The sequence below is a fragment of the Oncorhynchus clarkii genome, chromosome 33 (assembly GCF_045791955.1).
Source record: "Oncorhynchus clarkii lewisi isolate Uvic-CL-2024 chromosome 33, UVic_Ocla_1.0, whole genome shotgun sequence".
In the NCBI taxonomy this organism is placed as follows: domain Eukaryota; kingdom Metazoa; phylum Chordata; class Actinopteri; order Salmoniformes; family Salmonidae; genus Oncorhynchus; species Oncorhynchus clarkii.
Window position 1 is genome coordinate 21,192,798 of NC_092179.1, and position 25,779 is coordinate 21,218,576.

The 25,779-nt window shown below is 42.0% G+C and overlaps 3 protein-coding genes across 5 annotated transcripts in view; 1 reads left to right on the forward strand and 2 right to left on the reverse strand.

Moving 5' to 3' along the window:
- The first annotated feature begins 37 nt into the window (after window positions 1-37).
- Window positions 38-5,235, forward strand: LOC139392637 (FGFR1 oncogene partner 2 homolog). 2 transcript variants are annotated; one of them, XM_071140757.1, is made up of 6 exons: window positions 38-275; window positions 1,239-1,392; window positions 1,517-1,634; window positions 3,502-3,644; window positions 3,757-3,870; window positions 3,987-4,488. In XM_071140757.1, the coding sequence occupies exons 2-6, from the start codon at window positions 1,258-1,260 to the stop codon at window positions 4,122-4,124; spliced, it is 648 nt and encodes a 215-aa protein (XP_070996858.1). In that variant the 5' UTR covers window positions 38-275; window positions 1,239-1,257; the 3' UTR covers window positions 4,125-4,488. The 2 variants fall into 2 exon arrangements, with proteins under 2 accessions (XP_070996858.1, XP_070996859.1); XM_071140758.1 differs by having other exon boundaries at window positions 235-540; window positions 3,987-5,235.
- LOC139392636 (transmembrane 7 superfamily member 3-like) lies at window positions 4,680-15,536 on the reverse strand. The gene is made up of 12 exons (XM_071140756.1): window positions 15,228-15,536; window positions 13,401-13,555; window positions 12,389-12,539; window positions 11,752-11,872; window positions 10,376-10,547; window positions 10,064-10,241; window positions 9,432-9,518; window positions 8,915-8,995; window positions 7,666-7,818; window positions 7,424-7,521; window positions 7,091-7,253; window positions 4,680-6,975 (listed from the first exon to the last, which is right to left on the reverse strand). The coding sequence occupies exons 1-12, from the start codon at window positions 15,298-15,300 to the stop codon at window positions 6,722-6,724; spliced, it is 1,686 nt and encodes a 561-aa protein (XP_070996857.1). The 5' UTR covers window positions 15,301-15,536; the 3' UTR covers window positions 4,680-6,721.
- Window positions 15,537-22,151: 6,615 nt separating this feature from the next.
- The window catches only part of LOC139393096 (GAS2-like protein 3), a 38,051-nt gene continuing 34,423 nt past the window's right edge, over window positions 22,152-25,779 (reverse strand). For both annotated transcript variants that reach the window (XM_071141445.1, XM_071141443.1), the window contains exon 9: window positions 22,152-24,782. In XM_071141445.1, the coding sequence (XP_070997546.1) occupies window positions 23,541-24,782 (1,242 nt within the window). In that variant the 3' untranslated portion in view covers window positions 22,152-23,540. The remainder of the gene's footprint in view (window positions 24,783-25,779) is intronic.

The window sequence follows — 25,779 nt, forward strand, 5'->3', positions numbered from 1 at the left end:
TGTCCGGAAATCCAAGGAGATATATGTATATATACTTGGATTTCATCATTATACATTTTTTACGTAACCTTTATTTAACTATATAATGAAATCAGTATCCGAAAGGGGAAAAGTGTTTGATAGACCTACTTATTCTAACTGGAATATAGGAGGCGATGCTATCCAGTTTGACTGTAGCGCAGCGCTTCTGATCTGAAGAACGTGCCCATACATTTCCCAGACTGCAGCAGTAACAACAGGAAGTGTACCGCTTGGCTAAGGACTTTATCGCTAAGGTAAATCTACGAGTATTGGTTTGTTTTATGTGTAATTTCACTTTTCTTATGACAGCTAAGTATATCAAATTTAAATTAAATACAATGCCAACATTAGACTCTTTCAGCTTTTGTTTGCTTGTATTTTTAGTGACCGATTCACCTAAATTCCGTAGCATTTAAATAGCTAACCTTGTTGATCCGCTAGCTGTAACGATAGCTAGCTATTATCTGACTGACAACTGCCCAACTACACCATTCCGATTAAGCATGCTTGGAAGGAAAGGTAGGTTATCAGCTAGCTAAAGTACTCTGTTCGAATACTTTGCAAACATCCTTCTGATGTCAACTGGTCAGAGACAAACTCTGAAGGTTAGCTGTACCAGGGGCGTATTCATTACGCCGATTCTATTGTAAAACGTTTCCTAAACGGAAGCAAACGGGGCAGGACCTACCTTAACTTGTCCAGTAGAAACTCTCGTTTTTCTTTGTTAGCTTCCGTTTGGTTCTTAAAGGGTAACGGTTTACGTAATGAATACGCCCCTGCTGACCGGGAGATACGAGTTAGCTAGCTACTTAGGCAGTAAAGGTACATGAATGAGGGATCAGATCATGATGTTTAGTATTGTTTGGATATGGTGACTCTGTCAGAATTTTAGTCCATGCATTTTGACAAGCTCAGGACCTATGTGCCAAGATCTGAGTCAGGTATTTATGTAATGGATGCCAAGATGTAGCCTTGCATGATGAGTAACTTTGCCTTAGATCTTAAGTCTTCCTCTAAGTTACTTTAGGACTGATTTGATAAATATGGTTGGATCTCCTTCTAGTCTAGCACATTCTTATACCAATTCAATGCTTTCAAATCCTTGAGGGGCAGTGAGCAAGTGCACATGCTAAGGAGAAGGGGGAGGAATGTAATTATGTATTCATGTTTGGTGAGGCTTTGGAGTGACATCTTAACCTTATTTATTTTCCTTCCAGTGTACCTTTTCAAACAGGGATGACGTGTTCATTAGAAAATGTATTGTCAGACGCCAAGTCGCTGGTGGAAAGACTCCGCAACCATGACAATGCAGCGGAGGTACTTATCGAACAGACAACGTCCCTTAACAAGAGGGTGGAGGCCATGAAACAGGTAATGCCAATGTCACTGGTGGTGCAGCTCTTTTGATTGGTGTTGGAAAGGGTACACACTTGCCTTTAACCAACGTTTGTTGAGTTGAGCTGAGTTGACTGGAGTTCTATGTTTCTATTTGCAGTATCAGGAAGAGATTGAGTCGCTGAACCGGGTAGCCCGGCATCGGCCCCGTTCCAGTCTCGTCATGGGCATCCAGCAGGAAAACCGGCAGATCCGTGACCTACAGCAGGAAAACAACGGTAGCGTGTGTGAGAGAGTGTGATAAGCTGAAAAACAAATTCAAATCAAAGTGTATTTGTCACGTGCACCGAATACAACACCTTACAGTGAAATGCTTACTTACACTAACCAATAGTGCGGAGAGAAAAAAAGTGTGTGTGTGTGTGTGTGTGTGTGTGTGTGTGGGTAAGTAAAGAAATAAAACAACAGTAAAAAAGACATTTGAAAATAACAGTAGCAAGGCTATATACAGACACCGATTAGTCAGGCTTATTGAGGTAGTATGTACATGTGGGTATGGTTAAAGGGACTATGCATATATGATGAACAGAGAGTAGCAGTAGCATAAAAAGAGGGGTTGGCGGGTGGTGGGACACAATGCAGATAGCCCGGTTAACCTGTGTGTGTGTGTGTGTGTGTGTGCAGGAGCACTGGTTGGTCGGGCCAATTGAGGTAGTATGTATATTAATGTATAGTTAAAGTGACTATGCATATAAGATAAACAGAGAATAGTAGCAGTGTAATAGAGGGGTGGGGGGGCACACAATGCAAATAGTCCTGGTAACCATTTGGTTACCTGTTCAGGAGTCTTATGGCTTGGGGGTAAGAACTGTTGAGAAGCCTTTTTGTCCTAGACTTGGCACTCCGGTACCACTTGCCATGTGGTAGTAGAGAGAACAGTATATGACTGGGGTCTTTGACCATTTTCAGGGCCTTCCTCTGACACCGCCTGGTGTAGAGGTCCTGGGTGGCAGGCAGCTTTGCCCCAGTGATGTACTGGGCCGTACGCACTACCCTTTGAAGTGCCTTGCGGTCGGAGGCCGAGCAATTGCCGTACCATGTAGTGATGCAATCGGTCAGGATGCTCTCGAAGTTGCAGCTGTGAACATTTTGAGGATCTGAGGACCCATGCCAAATCATTTTAGTTTCCTGAGGGGGAATAGGCTTTGTCGTGCCCTCTTCACGACTGTCTTGGTGTGTTTGGACCAATCTAGTTTGTTGTGGATGTGGACACCAAGGAATTTGAAGCTCTCAACCTGCTCCACTACAGCCCTGTCGATGAGAATGGGGACGTGCTCGGTGCTCCTTTTTCTGTAGTCCACAATCATCTCTTTAGTCTTGGTTACGTTGAGGGATAGGTTGTTATTCTGGCACCACCCTGCCAGGTCTCTGACCTCCCTATAGGCTGTCTCGTCGCTGTCGGTGATCAGGCCTACCAATGTTGTGTCGTCAGCAAACTTAATGATGGTGTTGGAGTTGTGCCTGGCCATGCAGTCGTGGGTGAACAGGGAGTACAGGAGGAGACTGAGCACGCACCCCTGGGGAGATCCAGTGTTGAGGATCAGCGTGGCAGATGTGTTGCTACCTACCCTCACCACCTGGGGGTGGCCCGTCAGGAAGTCCAGGATCCAGTTGCAGAGGGATGTGTTTCGTCCCAGGTTCCTTAGCTTTGTGATGAGCTTTGAGGACACTGATGTTGAACGCTGAGCTGTAGTCAATGAACAGCATTCTCACATAGGTGTTCATTTTGTCCAGGTGGGAAAGGGCATTGTGGAGTGCAATAGAGATTGCATCATCTGTAGATCTGTTTGGGCGGTATGCAAATTGGAGTGGGTCTAGGGTTTCTGTTGTGAGCCATCACCAGCCTTTCAAAGCACTTCATGACTACGGACGTGAGTGCTACGGGTCTGTAGTCATTTAGGCAGATTGCCTTTGTGTTCTTGGGCACAGGGACTATGGTGGTCTGCTTGAAACATGTTGTTATTAAGCTACTCTGTTTATTGGTTTCATAATACAGGGATATTACCAGTTGAAAAAGTACCCTGTCTGGATAAATCCACAGAAGTGTGAGTATAATGTGTGTATCCATGTCTTCTCTCCCTGCAGAGTTGAGAACATCCCTGGAGGAACACCAGTCGGCCATAGAGCTCATCATGACTAAATACAGGGAGCAGGTCTTCAGACTCCTCATGGCCAGTAAGAAGGACGACCCAGCCATCGTCACCCAATTAAAGGAGCAGCACACCACTGTAAGTGACCCACCTTCTTCTAGTGTCACATCATACTCAGGAGCTACCCTTTCCTCTTGTATTGAGGAAGTTCAAAGCAAATATTTATATAGTTTCTATTTTGACTCTGCAGGAAATGCAAGCGCACATAGACAAGATCAATGAGATGGCTACAGTGATGAGGAAGGCTATCGAAGTGGATGAGGGGAGGTTGTGTGAAGACGAGGAGAGGATTAAGCAACTAGAGGTGAGTCACACAGGTTGTCTGTATTCTCACTGTTTACTAAAAGCATTGACTGAGTACTAACAGTACTACTATTTCAAACATACTATTAAAAATGTATGCATGTTTTTTTTGGGCAGCTGGAGAACAGTGGTCTTCGTGAGCTGCTAGGGATCAGTCGAGAGGCCTTCCTAGTTCTGACGAGAGAGGAGGCCTCGGATAGCACATCCCTGTCTGCCCTGTTGACCAGCGCTGACATCAGCCTCCGGAAGAGTTAGGCCCACACCAGCACTAGCTTGGAGTGTGTGTGTGTGTGTGTGTGTGTGTGTGTGTATATATGCCCCCCCCCCCGCTGCCACCTTGTACAGCCCATGCCCCCCAATCACCTACAACCACACAAACTCCCAGAGGGCACTCAACAATGAACGAAGCCCCAGGTCATACTGCCGCCCACCTGTCACACTACAATGGAGGTATACATTAGGAAGCCTCTGAGACAAATGGGAAAATCCTCCAGCGGTATAGTCTGTCATACATTTTTTGTGTTGGCATGCATTGTGCTATCTGATGAGCCTGTGGGGTTTTAAAGTGTGAATGAGTGAAAGTGCTGCTGTTGAATGACAATAAAACACTTGAAAGAAACATGTTAAAGTTTGGCTAGTGCCCTCCAGAGCTGAAACCCAGTGGTGGAAATACCGTATGCGTGAACAGGACTCGTTTGAATGCACAACTTACTGTATGTAGACTAAATTGGACCTAATGGTTGCACCATGATACATTACAATGTAACTGATGCCACATTTTGGGAACAGAGGAGCAGAGAAATGAACAAGTGATTTTTAGGAAAAACAATTTATCACACAACAAAACAAACACAGACAAACAGCCCATTTTAAAACATGACAAGGTAAGTACCTAAGAGCTGTAGTGAAAAATACTGAAAGGCAACCTTAACCTTTAAGAAAGCTTCATCAGTAATGTTAGTGCATAGAAGCATTTCCTAGTGAGGCATTTCAACAGTATGGCTATAACTTTACAATGTCAGCCTCACCCGTGTGTTTTGGTTTGGAAACTGAGAAAAGTAGAAATGGCCATTTCTACTTGCATTTCAATCTTTCATCCTTGACACTAATCCTAATCCTGTCAGGTGATAATCATAAAAGATCAATACATTTTAATTCAACATCCTGTTGTGTGCAAATGGCGAGGATTTACAAAATCACTGGTGGGATATTACACTGCTCTGAGGATACCTTGTTTTGCACAAGAGGAAAAATAATCTCTTAAATTATCCACTTAATCAAGCTTCAATATTACATTTGGAGGAAAAAAACTGACATTGTTCATGGAATGCATTAATAAACCATGTCATGTGACTCTGCAGGCAAACTCCTGTACACATCATTAATGCCTCAAGCCAGCTTTTCATACCAAAGCACATACTGTGTGGGTAATGAGAGAGAAAGAACCTAAAGAAAAGTTCCAGAAGACATATTGGACTCCCTTAAAATCAGTGTTTCCCCTAGGTTCAATTAGCGGTGGCCCACCGCTGCAATAAATTGCAGAGGCATGCTTTTAAAGGGATAGTCATTGGCTCAAATGATTGGATGTCTATGGGAACAGCTGGCAGGACATTCTGCTTACAATACTAGCAATGCACCCACCCAGCTACCATTGCACCACTGCTAAAAAAAGTCATAGGGGAAACACAGGAAATGCTTTACCAAACGAAAGCTGGCAAGAGAGAACATAAACAGCAGGCCCACTTTAATGATGCGTTAGGCCACCTGACAGAGAAATAGAGGCTGTGGCACTTGTCGTTTGCTCTTCCTGCTACTGCTTAACACTTCAGGAAATACTGAAGGGCTTGGCTATATCACCATTTCCTATAAACATCAGTGCTCAGGATCCACTTGTGGTTTATGATTTTAGAGTGCTATCAAACATGTCCATGAAATCAAGAGAGGATACATTTTAGGCTGCAAGTTCACACCCATACCACTAATAGTGTTTGACTCAACAACTATGTTTCACAAAAAGGGTCCCCAAAACACATTTCAATATAACAGCTCTCATATTTCTTAAAAATGTAATTGTTCATATTTGTAGAAAGCAAAGAAAAAAAGTGGCCTCTAAATACAGTTTTACAAAACATGGTGTAAAAGTGACCGTTTGCATTTGAAAATGTTGACAAAACATTAAAAACAATTTACATCCATTGGAGCCTAAATGGGCATACCCAGAACTCCGACAGTGGTGTCATACCCATTAAAACTTCATTGAGTGGTATTAAGATAAACAAAGTATACTTACTTTTACACAAAATGAATACCTACCTACCAAATGTGGCGGTCAAAGCCACCTCAAAATGACTGGCTGCATGATGCATCTCCATCTTAAGGTTCCAAATGTTTTCTTGTGCTATTCAGTGGCATTAAAACACATATGTTGCCCATACTGGTATGCTGTAACCCTAGTTGTTTAAAGGCACTGTGATGTACTAGGAGAGAGGGTGCCCAACTATTTTGGCACAATATTATGTGGCAGCGGTAAAAGCTTCCTCAGTACCCTCTAAGAAAATGCAGCCAAATACCACAAGACTGAGGAAGTGAAACAAATCATTCTCAAAAATAATGCTTTGAAAATTCTCTGTGTGCACTTTGTGGCAAAGTTCCTCCCGAGCATATATAAATAATACCTTAATGGACTGTTACCATCATCAATGGAATCAAAACATCCATAATCTGGAATAGAAAGACTCCAAATGCAATGGTGCGTCCCCGTAGATAGAGAGCCCATGCCCCATAGCACCCTCCTAGTGGGGTGAATCTGTCTACCTGGCTAGGTAAAATGGGTCTAAGTTAAGTGGGTGGGTTTAAAGGAGGAGGGGTGTGCGCTCGCCAGCGGACTCTCTCCTGCCAGTCAGCTGTCGGGCACGGGCGAGGAGACGGGAAGGGAGTGAGGACGTGTGGTGGCTTGGGTCCAGAACGTTGGTCTTGCGGCGCTCCCGCTCTTGCAGCCACATGAGGTAAGGGCTGGGGGGGAAGAAGGGCCGTGTGCGTTCCCGGTAGAGCTGTAGCACGATACCAGACACACCCAGAACCACCCACACTGTGATCATGATGAAATCTGGAATACCAAGAGGACAAAAATATGTTAGGTTGAAAGGTCAAAATCAGGTGCCCAACATATGGCCTGCCTGCAGGTTAAATAAAAAAAATAACTCTGAAGTGATTTTACTCACCAATGTCCTGGAAAGGCACATCAGTAAAGGCCTTGCTGAAGTTGTCGTTGAGGAAGCGTTTGAGAATGTTAAGGGTGATGTAGGATAGGCTGGTATAGATGTAAGCATTCACAGCCAGCACCACAGCATAGGCTCCAGCTACACCACACGTAGTGATGTTACCCTGCAGACAGATAACACCCACACAGTAATATTACCCAGAGGCTCCATTTCCACATTTGTCCTCCCAAATCTTTGAAAGTTCTAAGCCCTTCTTGAGTTTAAAGTGGGAGGGGACTATGGCGTTGAATTGCATAGCCACTGTAAAGAAAGTGCAGACGGGTAGGGATCTACCTCTCTTGGCCAGCGGACAAAGAAGAGCGGTACCACCACCACGATGCAGCTGAACGTCACCCAGAACACCACATTCGAACGGAACACCTGTATGTCACCTGAGGAAGTGATGAGAATGTTTTTACAACGTTGTTACAATACTTTCTGTGTCATACAACATTCATCTGATTGAGCATTATCCTGCTTGAACTAGTCAATCAAATAAATGATCATCTGATGTAGGTATTTTTGGGTTATTTTACCGACAGGCGTGAAGAAGACAATGGAGGAGATGAGGAACCCCAGCACGAGACCGACGACGATGACACAGGACATAACTGAGCCGAAGCGCCACCAGCTCATCACCAGGATAACTCCCCCCACTACGCCAATCACTGCTGTCAGGGTCAGGCGGACTGCAGGGAGGAAACACAGACACTTCTGTCAGGGTCAGACGGAGAGGGAGTTGGACAAATATCTTTATTTTTCATAGAGCCATAGAAGAATGATAACCTGAGCTTCTGGCAGGGGGTACAACTCGGACTGACCCCAAATAAATGAAAGCTCTACAGATAGATTAACATTCTTTAAATTGTCTTTACACTAAACCATGTGCTCTTCAGCATGATGGAACTCGTGCGGCAACTTAATTACTGGAACATGTGCTTTTACAGTGAGATGTTTGTTCTATGGAGAAATGTGTTGTTTCAAACTGAACTGTGTGTTGTGCACTGGGGAAGTTTCCCATTGCATCCTGGATAAGTTATCAGCTCCACCACTGACCAAATCACATTAGGGTTTGAGTGTGTAATTATGAATTCATACGCTCACTGCCATCCTCTATGACTAACACATACAAGCCAACACTGACATCACCTTGCATATGGGGAGCATGAACACCAATGCAAGCCATTCTATGTTTCTCCAAATCAACATTGACAAACTGTAACATAAGCATAAAATGCATACGTGACATATTTTGCTCGGCCTTTTAGGATGGCATGTGGGGCACATGTCCCATATCATCACTTATCTCCATACTGTAACAACTGTACTGATTTAGCACGGGCTAATCTGATTGCATTTCCCAGTTAATGAGACCAACAGGAGTTTCTTTCAACTGAGCTGACCTGATTGAATCACAGAAAACCTCCATGCTTTCAGGGGGCACTGACTGGAGCTTTCCAAATGAAAATAGGATACTTTTTGGGGAAAATCATATTCATATGGCATGACTATCTAATTCGCATTTATGAGAGACCTGTGATGATTAATGCAATTTGTCTGGCCACAAAGCCTGTTTGTATGGCTAATTTCATTCCAAAATACTGTATGCTTTGGAGACTAATTAAAAACTACAGAGGGAGTACAGAGAGAACTGAACAAGCATATGACCAAATAAACTGAAGCCAATGTTTACTATAGAAAAAAACAACATAATTAATATCCTTATCAACCTGGCTGACAAGGTCAACAATCTTCTTATGTTCATTTGAAATCACTTAAACTTACTGTCATAGTCCAGTTTTGTAGTTCTTGTGATCAGGACAAAAAAAAGAAACACTGCAAAGACAAAGCCCATACAGAAGAGCTCTAAGAGAGAGGAAGATGGAGAGGGGAACAAGGGAGGAAAGTTTAATAGGGGAGAGCAACACAGTAAACACTATTTTCTAGCATGACATCTAGGACTGGATTCCCAGACTCAGATTAAACCTGCTACTGGACTAAAAACATGACCAGCGAAGAGTATTTATTATTTTTCTTTCACATTACTTTTTCATATTATGTGGGAGCAACAGTTTACAAAAAGACCTTTAACCTCCAGGCCATATTTTCATTAGATGGCTGGCATGAACTTTAAATGAGACTTGGACTTTCACAAACTATAAATAACTGGGATACAGCTAGTTGGGAGCGGCTATTTATTACTGGTGTTCTATAGGGAGGAAAAGCCCTCGACTTCCCAGACTTATCTTCCAGTGATGTAGTGGAAAACTTGGTAAGTCAACACTTGCTTCCCCCTACTCACCACATTTGAAGAAGCGGTGCCCAAAGAAGCACACGAAGAGGCCAGCTAAACCAGCGATGGTGAAGAAGATCCTTGTGGATATCTTCCCTAGAAGAAAAGAAAGTGCATCAGCCTTTAGTCATTCTGTCTTTCCCCATAGTTGGTCTAACTTGTTGTTGGTCTAACAAGAGCAGCAGACCCTGTGTCAACTGTTTGTCTTCTTTCTCCTGCTCTGAAAATGCTTATTGCTCCACTACAGTTTGTTACTGTTGACGAGAGTTGACATATGGGTTCATAAGTCAGTTACTAATCAAAATAGAGGCTGAAATCAGCTGACAACATATTCCCAGGGGACTGGTGTTGATCTTCCCTGGTCTTAAATGCATGATGTCCTTCAAGGTGCATTTCATAAGATTTCCACGGAAATAGCCCTCAAGGTCTCAGCCAGAACGATTGCAGTATAGTAAATGTCTTCTGTGTAGAATGACATTATGCTCTCGTTCCACTCAACAACAAGTCTAATTGAATAAGGCCCTGGGAATTCAGACAGGAATAGTCAGATATCTTTGGAAATGTCTCCATTATAGACATATATTGACTGACGTTTCCCTGCAAAAAGACCCCTTTGGCCCAGTGCTGGTTGTCCCACTTACCCAGAGTGTCGCAGCCATCCAGGGTGGAGGAGAAGCTGCAGGCGTAGGTGTGGACAGGGATATACGAGGACGAGGTGTTAAGCACTGGGTCTCTGACTATGACAGAGTAGATGACACCCTGGCCCGGGATGGAGCTAAACACTACCTCTGTCTTATCACTGGACGATAGTGTCATGAGCTACAGGGAGAGAAACAAATGAGAAAAGCTTATCATCCCATTACACCACAACCAGCAAGTTTACAGTCTACAATCCCAATCTGTATTTTTATACAAGTCCATTTTGCACTACATTCACACTATTATCAACTCACCCTTTTCCCATGCTCTCTCATGGTCTGCACATTGGCCACACTCTGGATGCTGGTGATGAGGCTCTGCTCTGATAGGTCGCTCTCAGGCAGGAAGTACTGGTAGATGTCGTACCTCAGGCGCCAGCGAGTGTTTTCACCCACTTCAGTGTCACAGGCAGGTGGATTGGAGCCCCTGAGGAGGTGCCAACAGAGGTCAGTTCACAATGGATTCTGAAAGTTTGCTTTAAAGTACGAATATGCATTTGGGGAAACAGTGCCACTGTTCACCCCAGTGCCTTTGTTATTGTTTTGTTGATGACAACAGAGAAGAGTGGCAGCGTGGTAAAAAAAAAATTGCACTGCATATTTGGCTGTTCTATCACTGCATGTGCAGTGATGTCAGATGAGAAAAACAGTGGTTGTTTACAGTAACTTCTTTGTTGTTGTAATATCCTAAACGGACATGGCACTTTCACCTATTAATGATTCTAGCTTTAAAACAGAAATGTAGATTTTTATTATAACAATTTTTCAACATATATTTTTCACAATTAAATAAGATGGCTCAGAAGGGCTGTTACAAATAATAATAAACACAGCAATATGAAAATGCAAGTCTCTTTCTTTAAAAAAAATATATAAATAATTTAGAGACTACGCAAAAGAAGTGTCCCCATCACTTTTGTCTCATTCAACAACAACAAAAATGTTTTGCCACAGACCACCCCAGAACTCCCTGGTCTTTTGCTTTTCAAAATATCAGTTTATTTTTGTTCCAGGTAAATTTAGATACAGTTCAGTCTACAGACCACAGGCCAATGTAACATTTTAACAGGAAGATTGTGCGTGTTTGTTTCCGCTCTGCAGTCTGCTTGGCCCTGAGAGAAGTGTGTGTGTGTTTCCGCTCTGCGGTGCGTTTAATGCGAGCCAGCACTTCCCATAGCCTGGTCAACAGATTATCGCACCATAGCCAGATTAATAGCAACAAATTATTTTCTTTATTTACATTATAAAATATCAATGATTTCCCTCTCCAAAAATTATGAAGAGGTTGGGTTCCAATCACTGTACCTCAACACTTGTGGGTAAATCTCTTTGCTCTACTAAAGCACATTCCTAGCCAGAGCCTTGGCATTAGGAAATGTCTTACTCTGCTTCCACCACAACGAAAGCCACACAAATGTAGGACAGCACATAATGCACCCATAAGATTGCATTATTGTCTTTCAGTCACAGGACTATTTCTTTGGCTAATTGTTGGCTTTTCACCAGGGTTAACTTTAAAACATATAACCAAAAACATATGCAGAGAGTGCCCTGCCTCACATTTGTTTGGTTACATACAAGAGTGGTTACATACAAGATGCTCATATATAAACCCTCTAGTGTGTTGTTACCTTGAATATCCAATATTTGCAGGTGCAAAGCGGATAGTAGTCTCAAAAAGGTTGTAGTGGAGATAGACATTTGGGTCAATGTCCAGGTCAAACTCCAGATTACAAGCTCCAGGGACTGGGTCTGCAGAGAGAGAGAAAACACGTAATTAAAACCAGCCAATCAAAAGTCAAAGTTTTTTCTTGAAGTCCATTGACAGTGCAGTAGTAGCAGTAGCAGACTGTTGAGAGTTTGTACCATTGGTCTATGCAGATTGCCTACTGGTGACTGTGGAGAAGTTGTAGAGTGCAGAATACTCTACACAGATACAGTCAGTTTGGTGGATGGCAAAACAGCTTTGAAATTTGTCCTCGGTCAACTATTTGTTTTGTTCAATAATCCAACTGGCATTCTTTGTTTTGGGGTTTGTTTGAAACGGGCTTCATATCTACTAGATACTCTTGCTATTATTTTGACATGGTATATTGAGTGCTTAAAACAGTGGTGGATTGAGGGTGAGTAGTGAGAGGTAAAATATCCTGGAATGCTAACAGTGATGTAAGGTAACAGAGACACAGCCCCTTGACAGATAGTGGGAGGCCACCTAAAACTGTAGAGGAATTGGTGGATTATTTTGGGAAGTGGGAAGGGCATACATACCAGAGCTGGTGTAGGGGAGGATGACCCCAGTGCCGGCCACAGAGTCGCCATCAGGGGCCAGCAGGAACCAGGAAAGCTTGGTCTGACCGGGGATCAGGGGTGAGAGAAGGCCCGAGTCCACTGCTGTTAGAGAGAGGCCCAGCCCTGGCATCTGCCCAAAGTAGTCAACCAGACAACCAGAAAATCACTCAAATAGTCAGTCAACAACACAGCCCTAATCCATCCAAATCAGTCACCAAATTACTGCTTTATTCCGTGCTGTAATGTAAAGTACTACTGACATGGTCAGCCGGGCGTCTGTGCACACCTCTTCTCACCTAGCTGTAGGCTTTTCCTGCCAGATGGTTTTGACAGTGGAGAAAGAATGACTTGTAGTGATATTCACTTCCAGATGACACTCATTAACTGTCTATGCTATGTTTGGTACATTTTCCCCTTAACAGTTGGGGACTGTTTTCATTGTTGACTTCACTAGTCAGAGCATGTTAACTGCTTTAGCCTATTCTCACCATGAGTTAGGACTACTTTGAGTTAGTTGAAAGCGTTTTCAGTAGTAAGAGGGAAAGGCGTTCAAATTTTTCCGTCAGCACCAAAGAGCTTGTGACCAGCCTAACACATGATCACAGCTCTACTCAGTCAGAGTGTCTGCAAATCTCACAAGACACTGTCGCAAGTGGGTCACTAGAAACGGTGTGTGTGATAGGGTGATTGGCGACTGTTTCTTCACCCAACCCTTAGGATCTCTGGGACCAAGGCCAGGATTGGTCAATCCATCTTACCCTTGCCTCATGCTTCCTCCCATGATGAGCAACCAGCCTGGTTCCACATCATCTGACTTCCCTCCACAAGTCAGTGGACCAATCAGTACCAATCATGTGTGTGTGTGTTTGTTCGTACGTGTTTGATAGGGTAATAGGTCATATTGAATGAATGAACACTGACCTGAATTAGACTATTAGATAAATCTATTTTACTGTGAGCGTGTGTGTTTGTGCGTGAGCCAGTGTCTTACCCTGGTGTAGGACAGCGTAGCATTGCTGTGCTGTGTGTGGAACTGGAGGGTGATAAAAGCCACGTCAAGGGGGATTCTGGAGACCACAGCCTGCACTGTCTCATTCTCATTCACATTCACGTTCTGAAAGGTGTTGAACAGGAAAACCACCCGATCTGAGAGAGGAAATATATGTTACAGCATTATCATCCCAGGCTATCCACAACCTGTTATTAGGTTCATTTATATACAGTGGGCTTCCAAAATTATTGACAGTCAACAAATTTGGAAGTATAATTTTATACGAATACAATTGCTCAGAGAAAGAGATGAACTAATAATACTTTTTTCCCCAAAAATGTATGGCAAAAAAATATTGACACCGCTGTCTTCAATACCTCACCTTGCAAGGATAACAGCACTGAGCCTTTTTCTAAAATGTTTTATGAGTTGGTTCACCCGTAAGTGTGAATGTCTTTCCAGTTCTGCTGTTCTGATTTTCGTTGACGGCCCACTGATAAATCTCGCACAGGTTGCTGTGACTATGTGGTTGCGCCTGTGGTTGTGACAACATCATCCAGGATGTGAGCCTATCGTAAGTACATCTGAGAATGACACCTTCAATCCACAACATATACCAAAAACAAGGCAGTCCAGATCCTCACACAACACAACTATTGTATTGTAACTGTTGCGACACTGCTTAGCTAATCTCCAAATAGGCAACTGGATGTTCTCACTGCTTGTGTATTACATATGGCTTTTTCACTTTCTACTCTCTTTCTCCCCTTCCTTTGTGCAGCCTTCTGTCTACTTTTATGGTCTCTCGGTCTGTCCATACCCCCTGAATTGTCACCAGTCTTTCCCACTGGTCTCTTGTCTCTCTCTGTTGAATCTTCCAACACATGAGATGGTTTGTCAGGGTACAAGGGTCATTTGCGCATGGGTACTGTATTCTCATCGTGACCGATACAAAGGTTAGACTGAAAAAGAAACACGACTACCATGTTGGGTTCTTTTCCTTTCGTTTAACATGTGCTGGGGGGGGGGGCAGCCAATTCCTAATGCCTGCTGCTGTCACAAGCATTAAATGTCAATGGCATCCAACCTGTCCACTAGGGCCAATCCGAAGATGCCTCACTCACAACCATTTCACTTGCAGTGTAATTAGCCCTACATTTCAATTATATGTAGTAGTAAAGGAATTAGATTCCATGAGAAAAATATGTATTTTTGAATGCTGTGCACACTGGCATGGCAAGGGTGGGTGTATACAATCAGCATTTGATCCTGTTTATTGTAGCGTTTACATAGCCTTTAGAACTTGGGTATGAAATTGAGGGCAAGATAAAACTTTTTTTACCATAAACAATAATAATCTATTTTGAAATCCCAGACTAATTCCACATAACTATTTTACTGTTGAAGACATATTGAATACTGTTATGCTTCCACTTTTCCAGCAACTAGTACAACTGTCTTCACCTCATCATAACCCAAACAATAAGGATGGTTTACTCCATTGTTTGTTTTTGTTGATAATTGAGTCTTTGCAAAACAAACAATGCCATTTCAAAATACAACTAGTTAACCTTAGTTCATGTCATGGACTGTCAGCCCGTGCATCCACAGTTCCATCTATGAATTTGAGAGTGGTTCAAATTTCTCCAGCCTCAATGTGAAGAACAATTCATTAAGTTAGTGGAGTTGATATCCCTGATTCAAAGAAGGCGTATATATCTTCTTCATGTATGATTGGCTTTCAGCCAGCAACCTTGATGTAATCTAAAAATTCTACAAATTCATCAAATGGCAATTTTATTTTAAAATATTAAAAGCACGACTTACTTTCCAGTTGTGCTACAACTCCATCACAGACCAAGACATATACAAATATGTACATTAGCCAGGAGGACGGCATTTTCTTCAGGCCCACGATCCTACTTCCTAGTCTGCTACATTCACTTGCAATACATTTGGTGAGATATTCAATAAAGGCTTTCCTGCGACAGGCCAGTGCAACATAGCGTGGCTACAAATTCGTTTTCATTGCTGTTGTTGCTTCCGCGGAACAACTCCAACCACGTCCGGTCGCTCAAACGTACTACAAATGTAAACTGCTGTAAGCCACTTCCTTTCCCCAGGAGGCGTCAAAACAAAATGGGCAGGTCCAGTCCCTAGTCCTAGCGGGCGTTCCAGAGCACAGAGATTGTAACCTCACACTGATTTTAAATGTAATTAAATCACTGAACAAAACAGCAACTGGGTGATTATCATGAAACCAGTTTTAAACATATCTCTAGCAAATTCAGTTACAAAACCATGATGCAAAAATCAACTATCATTCTAAGGACTAAGATGTATAGTTTTGGGAAAAATGTAAATTTGAAATCCATTTTTAGTTTTCGAAAGACTTTTGTACATTTTCATACCAAATTCTCATTACCTGAAATGCATTCAGACTAAATTCTCGGGTCCAAAATTGTATACAATTTTACTTTAGAAAAAACAATCTTATTTGAATAAAACACTAAATATGTTGCTGTAGTTTGTCCATAAATCAAAAATGTAATACAAGTTGACATTTACATTAAACTATCATATTTAGTTTTATTAACCTATGATGCATAATCCAGAGGAGTAGTTAAGGTAAAATTAATTTATTCATTTAAATGCCTTCAGATAAAGGTTCTTATTCTCAATCACCCACTTTACCTCACTTGACCTTCTCATTACAAAACCGCTAAAACACTCAAATTGGAGAAAAAAAGTCTGATATAATTTTATAATAATTGTATCATTTAATTTATTTTCAGTGTAATTTTTAACTCTGGTTTTTTCATTTGGTGAGAAATGTGAACAAAATAATAGAAATGTATTGGTTTATAACCTTTTTGGACTGTTACGATAATGACAATTTTGTGCAAATTTTGGTAAAATGCACAATATCTGATTTAAAAAAACATAATAATTATTATGAAACAGATAGAGTGCCCTCAGAAAGTATTCACACCCCTTGACTTTTTCCACATTTGGTTGTATTGCAGCCTGAATTTAAAATGGATTAAATGTAGATATTTTGGCCTACACCCAAAACCCCATAATTTCAAAGTGGAATGATATTTGAACGGTAGTGTATATACAGTTGAAGTCGGAAGTTTACATATACTGAGGTTGGAGTGATTAAAACTTGTTTTCAACCACTCCACAAATTTCTTGTTAACAAACATTAGTTTTGGCAAGTCGGTTAGGACATCTACTTTGTGCATGACACAAATAATCTTTCCAATAATTGTTTACAGACAGATTATTTCAAGACCTCAGAAAAAAAAAATTGTAGACCTCCACAAGTCTGGTTCATCCTTAGGAGCAATTTCCAAACGCTTCAAGGTACCACATTCATCTGTACAAACAATAGTACGCAAGTATAAACACCATGGGACCACTCAGCTGTCATACCACTCAGGAAGGAGACGCGTTCTGTCTCCTAGAGATGAACGTACTTTGGTGCGAAAAGTGCGAATCATTCCCAGAACAACAGCAAAGGACCTTGTGAAGATGCTGGAGGAAATAGGTACAAAAGTATCTATATCCACAGTAAAGCGAGTCCTATATCAACATAACCTGAAAGGCCGCTCAGCAAGAAAGAAGCCACTGCTCCAAAACCGCCATAAAGCCAGACTACGGTTTGCAACTGCACATGGGGACAAAGATCGTACTTTTTGAAGAAGTGTCCTCTGGTCTGAAACAAAAATAGAACTGTTTGGACCTCCCGGGTGGCGCAGTGGTCTAAGGCACTGTATCGCAGTGTGCCAACTGAGACTCTGGGTTTGAGCCCAGGCTCTGTCGCAGCCAGCCGCGACCCGGTGGTACATGGGGCGATGCACAATTGCAGGAGGGACTGGTGCACTTCACAAAATAGATAGCATCATGAGGTAGGAAAATTATGTGGATATATTGAAGCAACATCTCAAGACATCAGTCAGGAAGTTAAAGTTTGGTCACAAATGGGTCTTACAAATAGACAATGTCCCCAAGCATACTTCCAAAGTTGTGGCAAAATGGCTGAAGGACAACAAAGTCAAGGTATTGGAGTGGCCATCACAAAGCCCTAACCTCAATCCTATAGAAAATTTGTGAGCAGAAGGCCTACAAACCTGGAGGCCTATACAAACCTGACTCAGTTACACCAGCTCTGCCAGGAGGAAGGGGACAAAATTCACCCAACTTATTGTGGGAAGCTTGTGGAAGGCTATTAAAGGCAATGCTACCAAATACTGGCTAAGGTGTATGTATGTAAACTTCCGACTTCAACTGTACATACACTACTGTTCAAAAGTTTGGGGTCACTTAGAAATGTCCTTGTTTTCCATGAAAACATGCATGAAATGAGTTACAAAATTAATAGGAAATATAGTCAAGATGTTGACAAGGTTATAAATAATGGTTTTTAATTGAAATAATAATTGTGTCCTTCAAACTTTGCTTTCGTCAAAGAATCCTCCATTTGCAGCAATTACAGCCTTGCACACTTTTGCCATTCTAGTTGTCAATTTGTTGAGGTAATCTGAAGAGATTTCCCCCATGCTTCCTGAAGCACCTCCCACAAATAGGATTGGCTTGATGGGCACTTTTTACATACCATACGGTCAAGTTGCCCCACAACAGCTCAATAGGGTTGAGATCTGGTGACTGTGCTGGCCACTCCATTATAGACAGAATACCAGCTGACTGCTTCTTCCCTAAATAGTTATTTCATAGTTTGGAGCTGTGCTTTGGGTCATTGTCCTGTTGTAGGAGGAAATTGGCTCCAATTAAGCGCCATCCACAGGGTATGGCATGGCGTTGCAAAATGGAGTGATAGCCTTCCTTCTTCAAGATCCATTTTACCCTGTACAAATCTCCCACTTTACCACCACCAAAGCACCCCCAGACCATCACATTGCCTCCACGAACCACTCCTCCAGCTTCTTTTCATTTTTTCGGAATATCAAGAATGTTCTTCTTTATGATCCTGACACCTCAAACTTAGATTCATCCATCCATCACACTTTTTTCCAATCTTCCTCTGTCCAGTGTCTGTGTTCTTTTGCCCATCTTAATATTTTATTTTTATTGGCCAGTCTGAGATATGTCTTTTTCTTTGCAACTTTACCAAGAAGGCCAGTATGCCAGAGTCGCCTCTTCACTGTTGACATTGAGACTGGTGTTTTGCGGGTACTATTTAATGAAGCTGCCAGTTGAGGACTTGTGAGGCATCTGTTTCTCAAACTAGACACTCTAATGTAATTCTAATGTACTTGTCCTCTTGTGCACCGGGGCCTCCCACTCCTCTTTCTATTCTGGTTAGAGCCAGTTGTACACAGCGTTGTGCAAGATCTTCAGTTTCTTGGCAATTTCTCACATGGAATAGCCTTCCTTTCTCAGAATAAGAATAGACTGATGAGTTTCAGAAGAAAGTTCTTTGTTTCTGGCAATTCTGAGCCTGTAATCAAACCCACAAATGCTGATGCCCCAGATACTCAACTAGTCTAAAGAAGGTCAGTTTTATTGCTTCTTTAATCAGGACAACAGTTTTCAGATGTGCTAACATAATTGCAAAAGGGTTTTCTAATGATCAATTAGCCTTTTAAAATTATAAACTTGGATTAGCTAAAACAACGTGCCATTGGAACACAGGAGTGATGGTTGCTGATAATAGGCCTCTGTATGCCTATGTAGATATTCCATTACAAATCTGCCGTTTCCAGCTACAATAGTCATTTAAAACATTAACAATGTCTACACTGTATTTCTGATCAATTTAATGTTATTTTAATGGACAAAAAAATTGCTTTTCTTTCACAAGGATAATTCTAAGTGACCCCAAACTTTTGAGCGGTAGTGTATATATATATATATATATATATATTTCTTTATTATTTACAAATGATAAGCTGAAATGTCTTAAGTCAATAAGTAGTCAACAACTTTTTTTATGGCATGCCAAAATAAGTTCAGGAGTAAAAACTGTGCTTAACAAGTCACATAATAAGTTGCATGGACTCATTATGTGTGCAATAATAGTGTTTAACATGATATTTGAAGGTAAGGTAACACTTTTTTAAATTCACGCTGTAAAACAATAAAATGTGGAATAAGTCAAGGGGTATGAATACTTTCTGAAGGCACTGTAAGTACATATCCTAACCTCAGTGATCCAAGGGGAAATTTAGCGGAAAATTACCCTTGAGAATTTTGGGGTCAAATGTGACCCCCCAAAAATAAGTAAAATTATTTGTGTAAAATATTATTTTGTGCAATATGTTTGAATTCTTGGAGTATGATAAATATATGTTTGTCTTTTAAATTTTTCTGTCACAATTTTAGTCCTATTTCACCTCCAGTTCAAACCACCAGGAGGCCTGAGTGTACCGCATATAGAACCTTACAATTGGGAGTTTAAATGCTGGAGTTGAGGCACAGGCATTTTGGCATTGATTGCCCTTTAAATTTGTTTCAGTTGGGTTAATTCAGACAGTCTGTTGTTTTACACTATGGAAGTTTGCAAGATTATTATATGGTTATCAGGGTCGTATTCATTAGGGCATGCATACCATAACAAATGTGGATGGATTGAATCTCATCCCTTTTAAGAAATGGCACTGGGTATTACATTTACATAACATTTTATTTGTTTAGCAGACAATCTTATTTGAGATTTACAGTTAGTGCACTCATCTTAAAGGGGTAATCTTCTACATCCATAGAAAATATTTAATTGCTACATCAATTTTTGGACTTTTAAATTAATGATATGTACCTATTGATTCTTGAAGAATATCATTTATACACTGAGTGTTCAAAACTTTAGGAACATCTGCTCTTTCCATGACATACATTGCCTTCAGAAAGTGTTCATAACCCTTCACTTATTCCATGTTGTTGTGTTAAATCCTGAATTCAAATTTTAGCAAATTTGTTGAAAATGAAATTCAGAAATATCTAATTTACATAAGTATTCACACCCCTGAGTCCCCCCTTGCAGAACCATGTATGGCACTCAGGAACATTCACTGTCTTCTTGGAATGTAACTCCAGTGTAGATTTTGCTTTGTGTTCTAGGTTATTGTCCTGCTGAAAGGTGCATTCATCTCCCAGTCTCTCGTGGAAAGTAGAATGAACCAGGATTTCCTCTGTTTTTTTATCCTGAAAAACTCCTCTGTCCGTAAGGATTTCAAGCGGTCCCCTTAACGTGATACAGCCACCACAGTTGAATATTTATTGACTCAAGACATTTAAACTTTTCAGTTAAAACATAATTTCACTTTGACATCATGGGGTATTGTTTGTAGACTAGTGACAAAAACAAATCTATATTTAATACATTTTAAATTCAGGCTGTAATGCAAATCTCCCTTGACAAATTATATTTAATTTTTTTTTTTATTAGATATAATTTCTGGGAAAACAATTGTTACATAACACATACAAAGAGAGATCTAGAGTAGGGATCTTTAACCTTTTCATGCCCAGCGACTCCCACCCCATCATGTTAGCAACACATTTTTTCATGTCTTGTCTTATCAGGTGAATGATAATGGCAAGGAGAAGTAATAAAATGAATGGATTTGGTAGACCTGCTCTTTCCATGACAGACTGACCAGGTGAAAGCTATGATCCCTTACTGACAGATTTTTGTTAAGCCTTGAAACAATTGAGACATGGATTGTGTATGTTTGCCATTCTGATGGTGAATGGGCAATACCAAATATTTAAGTGCCTTTGAACAGGGTATGGTAGTAGGTGCCAGGCGCACCGGTTTGAGTGTTAAGAACTGCAACGCTGCTGGGTTTGTCATGCTCAAGAGTTTCCTGTGTGTATCAAGAATGGTTCACCATCCTAAGGACATCCAGCCAACTTGACACAACTGTGGGAAGCATTGGAATCAACATCCCTGTGGAACACTTGACACCTTGTAGTGCATGAGGCTGAGGCTGTTGAGGGCAACGGGGGGGTGAAACTCAATATTAGGAAGGTGTTTATGTTAACACTCAGTGTAAATGCCTCATGAGCTTAGTTCAACTGTCCTACCCCATCAGAATCCAAAATACAAGCTTGTTTTACTCCAATGTTTGTAAACCAAGTAAATGTGAACACCATATAACCTCAAAACATGGTTAAAACTATCATTTGTATATTACAGATGGTCACTCCTTGCAACCATAGCTCTATGGATTTCAGTGGTTACATTTCTCCATCTCCAGTTGTCAGCTTTTTACCAAAACAGGGAGGACAATTTGTTATTGTTTCAACTGCTGATTGCTGTTTTAAGGTCCCCAGCTAAGACAACCAACCATCACATGGAGTAAAAATGTTCTTCAATAAAGCAGCCATCACTGAGCTGATCAAGTAAATGAAGTGGTAACCAAGGACTAGTGGAAATATGAATCCATATTGAATTAAGTATATGGCTCTACTCTGACTTAACAGAACAACATTCAAAGACCTTCTAGTACTTCAGCTGCACATCTACTCATACCCTTTTCACACTACTGAGCCAAACCCTAGGATGATTCTAGGCCAAGCCACGCTCTACTGTGCCAGCCTGGTTACGCATCCATTGTAGTTTCTAAGACTATGCTGGAAAGGACAATGTGAAAGCCAGCGAAGTATGGTTAGCACAAGAGTGTGAAAGGGGTATGAGTATGCTTAGTTTCTGGAAATTAAGTCAATATCAATATCCTTTCCACTGACTTCAAATGTTACTGTCAATTATGAAGCGCAGACATGTTTTGCAGGAAGTCTGCCAACGTTTGGCCTTTTATTGGACAATGTAACAAAGGTAGATCAGACAACACAAATCAACAGAATCAACATTAAAATTGACAAACACACCAAGAGGTTTTAATAAAGTGCTGACCAAGAAAACAGATAAAGTAACTTACGACATGAAGCTCACATAGAAAAGTAAAAACATGATCAATGAAAATAAACAAATTAAAATCTACCTCACGTTAACTTCCCCCTCTGTAAAATGATTAAGGGCTTCGCTTGTCCCTTTGTTGTCTACTACGTGTTCAAAGGATGTGTTACAGGCATATTATTATCAGTAGTAATTCATTTGAGATTTGACCATGTAATAATTTTTAAAAAACTCAGTCCGAGTGCTTGTACTTTGTGCAATTCTCATTTGTAAAAACAAATATTAAAACCCTAGTTTCTAGTACATTCTTAAAGCCACTCAGCAACAACAGTCATTCCTAAAGGCACACGATAAACATTCCAACAGTGCTTAATTTGACCTCTAAAATGGAAAATATCACATTCATCATCCAGTCTGTGACAAAGAAACAAACGTCTATATTCAATCATACCTCCATCAATGAAATGCTTATCCACACAGAGGACAAACATTCAGTCCAGTTATATTTTCTGTCAAACATGTGAAACTTTGGTTACAGTAACCTGATTGTAATGAATATTGAAAACTCAAAAAGCAAATGTTCAAAGTGTGCTGCCTTACTTAGCTCTGCTTTGCACAGAAATGACCCTTTCTGAAAAGAAAATGTCAATGTTTAAAAGTCAAACTTTTATATGCAGAAAAAAAAATATGTATCAGATCAGATGGACAAAGATAGCGCCCTCTGTAGGGAACCTCAAGACATACGAATAGATGTTAGAAATCCTTCAAAAACACTCAAATGATGGAAAAAGGATAAGAAACAAAAGGCTGTTGAAGGGATGTTGGTTGACAACACTTCCATTGAGTGTTTCTGTTAGGCTAAAGACTGAATTCAGCTGACCTCAGATAAAATCAGTATCACTCACTTCTCAACCCATTCAAAGACAGTATAAAAATTGACTTCTTGTAAAATGCTATTGAAGCATGAGCTTTTGACAACAGGACAATAAAAGGAGACAAAGTAACAAAACAAATCTAACCAAAAGAATCAAACATAAAAATGGTAGAATGCAAATGGCATTTGAAAGTTACACACTAGCTTGTGTCTTGACAGTTGCTGCATCTATAACCGGTTGGGTATATATTTGTGTGGACATTGGTGTTCTGCTGAATCCTGGTTGGGGACTTTTTCAGACAAATACCATGATGGAAGCATTAATGTTCAGTAAGACAGTACAGTCCCTCCCCATCACGTTACTACGTCGCCCAACTACGTCTCACGTTTTCTGATGCCTTCTACCGTTCATTTCAAAATAAGGGTCCTCGCTTTTGTTCTTGAGTTGGGTCTTCTTTGTGAGAGCAGTGTTCTTTTGGGAGGGGAGGGCTTTGATGTTGGGGCTGGTTTTTCGGGGGGCCGTTTTGGTGGGCTCTGGTTTGAGAGAGGGGGTGTTGGTGGTAGGCGCTTGCCTCCGTCCTGCCCTCTGTGCAGTTGGTACCGTTCTCTGGTTGGTCTTGCCAACAGCGGAAGAGCCACTAGGGGCCCCTGGTACCCACCCAGGGGTGCCACCACATGGAGGCACAACCACTTTGGGGATGACCCTGGTTTGGGCCTGGCTTTTGGCTGTTGTGTCTTTGCTCTTGGGGAGCGAGATGTTGGATTTGGGCAGGGCTGTTGTGGCAGTCCTGGAGGTAGGGGTTAGTGCCCTGGTGGGTTGGGCCGTTGCAGGCCTGGGTGTTGGCACAGCCACCCGGGGGGCTGGACGAACCAGTCTTGCAACATCCAGACGAAGGCGTGAGGCCGGGGAGGTGGGCCGCCTCTGAGACAGGCGGCGTTGGGTGGCGCCGGTTGGGGGTCTGCCCTCTTTCTGGAAGGGGACCCTCGATGGGGCTGTGGCGGGGCGAGGCACTGTGATGGAGGTGTGGGTGGATGGAGTGGAGGAGGGTTTAGGACATTTACAGGAGGGCTCGGGGCACACAGGGCTACGGGGCTGGGAGAGGGCGCCGCAAGGGGACGGCCTGAGCTTCAGCTTGGGGGCAGAAGAGTAATGTAGCAGTGGTGCCGTCTGCTGGCTCTTGCCACTGTGAAGTGAAGGGCTTGGGCCCTGCTGTGAAGACAGGGTGGGTGACACAGCAGCCACCTTCTTGGGGATTGGCAAGGGCTTCTGGGTGGGCTTCTTGGGGGAGGGAAGGGGCATCTGCAGGATCTTTTTGGGTGCTGCGGCTGCTTTCCTGGGCAGAGTTGGGGTCGAGACGGGGGTGCAGGTAGCTTTGGAGGCCGAACCAGAGGAAGACGAGGAGGAAGACGAGGGGATGAGGTTGACTGCAGCAAGAGGGTCCATGTCAGGTAGAGGGGCCGCTGCTGCAGAGCCGTAGCCCGGTGGCCCCTTCTGGTATGCCAGGATCTTCTGCTCCAGAGTGGTGAACTGGAGCACCCGGCCGGGGTCGTACTTGAGCAGGAAACCCCTTAGGGTGTCCCAGCCACCCCCCACACGCACCATCACATGCTTCCCATGCAGCATCTACCACAGTGAGAGAGGGAGAGACAGGGATAAATGTGAGACATTTCAGTTGGTCTCTTTAAAGGGTTAACAGTGAAGTGGTGACGCAGGGTACCGTGCTAAATGTCAAATTACCTCGAAATCCTCACGGCTTTTAAAGGAGGAACCACTATACCACCACTACTCACCACCTACCACCACTACTAACTGCTCACTACTCACTCCTACTACCACAAACTAATATCTACAGTGCTGCCAACTACTATCTCCAGCTACCATCTATTTTTTCAGCTGCTGTTTAATGCCAATAAGTTAACGCTGTTCCTTGGCCAATAAGTTAACGCTGTTCCGTGGCCAATAAGTTAACGCTGTTCCTTGGCCAATAAGTTAACGCTGTTCCTTGGCCCGACCTCCTGTCTAGTACTAACGAGATCCACTCTGCTTCCCTAATGAGCTTCGGGTGTGATCTGCTGCTGTGTGGAACCATGAGCAACTGAGACAGACGTTTACAGCTTCCTTTATCCTACAACGCTGCTTTTTATACTTGCCGTGGTTTTTTACTTTCCAGTTGTATCACCATTTTATCAGCCTTAAATACCCAACATTGATAATAAGCTTACTTGACTTTTCCAAAATGCTTTGTCTCAAGTCTACAGAACTATCTAGTCTATATAATAGGTTGGTCTCAAGTCTCCAAGACTATGTAGTAGGTTGGTCTCAAGTCTACAAGACTCTCTGGACTATATAGTAGGTTGGTCTCAAGTCTACAAGGCTATCTGGTCTATGTAGTAGGTTGGTCTCAAGTCTACAAGGCTATGTAGTAGGTTGGTCTCAAGTCTACAAGACTCTCTGGACTATATAGTAGGTTGGTCTCAAGTCTACAAGGCTATCTGGTCTATGTAGTAGGTTGGTCTCAAGTCTACAAGACTATGTAGTAGGTTGGTCTCAAGTCTACAAGACTATGTAGTAGGTTGGTCTCAAGTCTACAAGACTATGTAGTAGGTTGGTCTCAAGTCTA

Excerpts from the sequence above, each read along its gene's own strand:
- LOC139392637 (XM_071140757.1), top strand. The coding sequence starts at position 1,258 with ATGACGTGTTCATTAGAAAATGTATTGTCAGACGCCAAGTCGCTGGTG. Across the intron at positions 1,635-3,501 it reads CCTACAGCAGGAAAACAACG|AGTTGAGAACATCCCTGGAG; the intron begins GTAGCGTGTGTG and ends CTCTCCCTGCAG. Across the intron at positions 3,871-3,986 it reads AGAGGATTAAGCAACTAGAG|CTGGAGAACAGTGGTCTTCG; the intron begins GTGAGTCACACA and ends TTTTTTGGGCAG.
- LOC139392636 (XM_071140756.1), bottom strand. The coding sequence starts at position 15,300 with ATGCCGTCCTCCTGGCTAATGTACATATTTGTATATGTCTTGGTCTGT. Across the intron at positions 10,548-11,751 it reads GCAAATATTGGATATTCAAG|GGGCTCCAATCCACCTGCCT; the intron begins GTAACAACACAC and ends GCACCTCCTCAG. Across the intron at positions 9,519-10,063 it reads GGATGGCTGCGACACTCTGG|GGAAGATATCCACAAGGATC; the intron begins GTAAGTGGGACA and ends CTTTTCTTCTAG.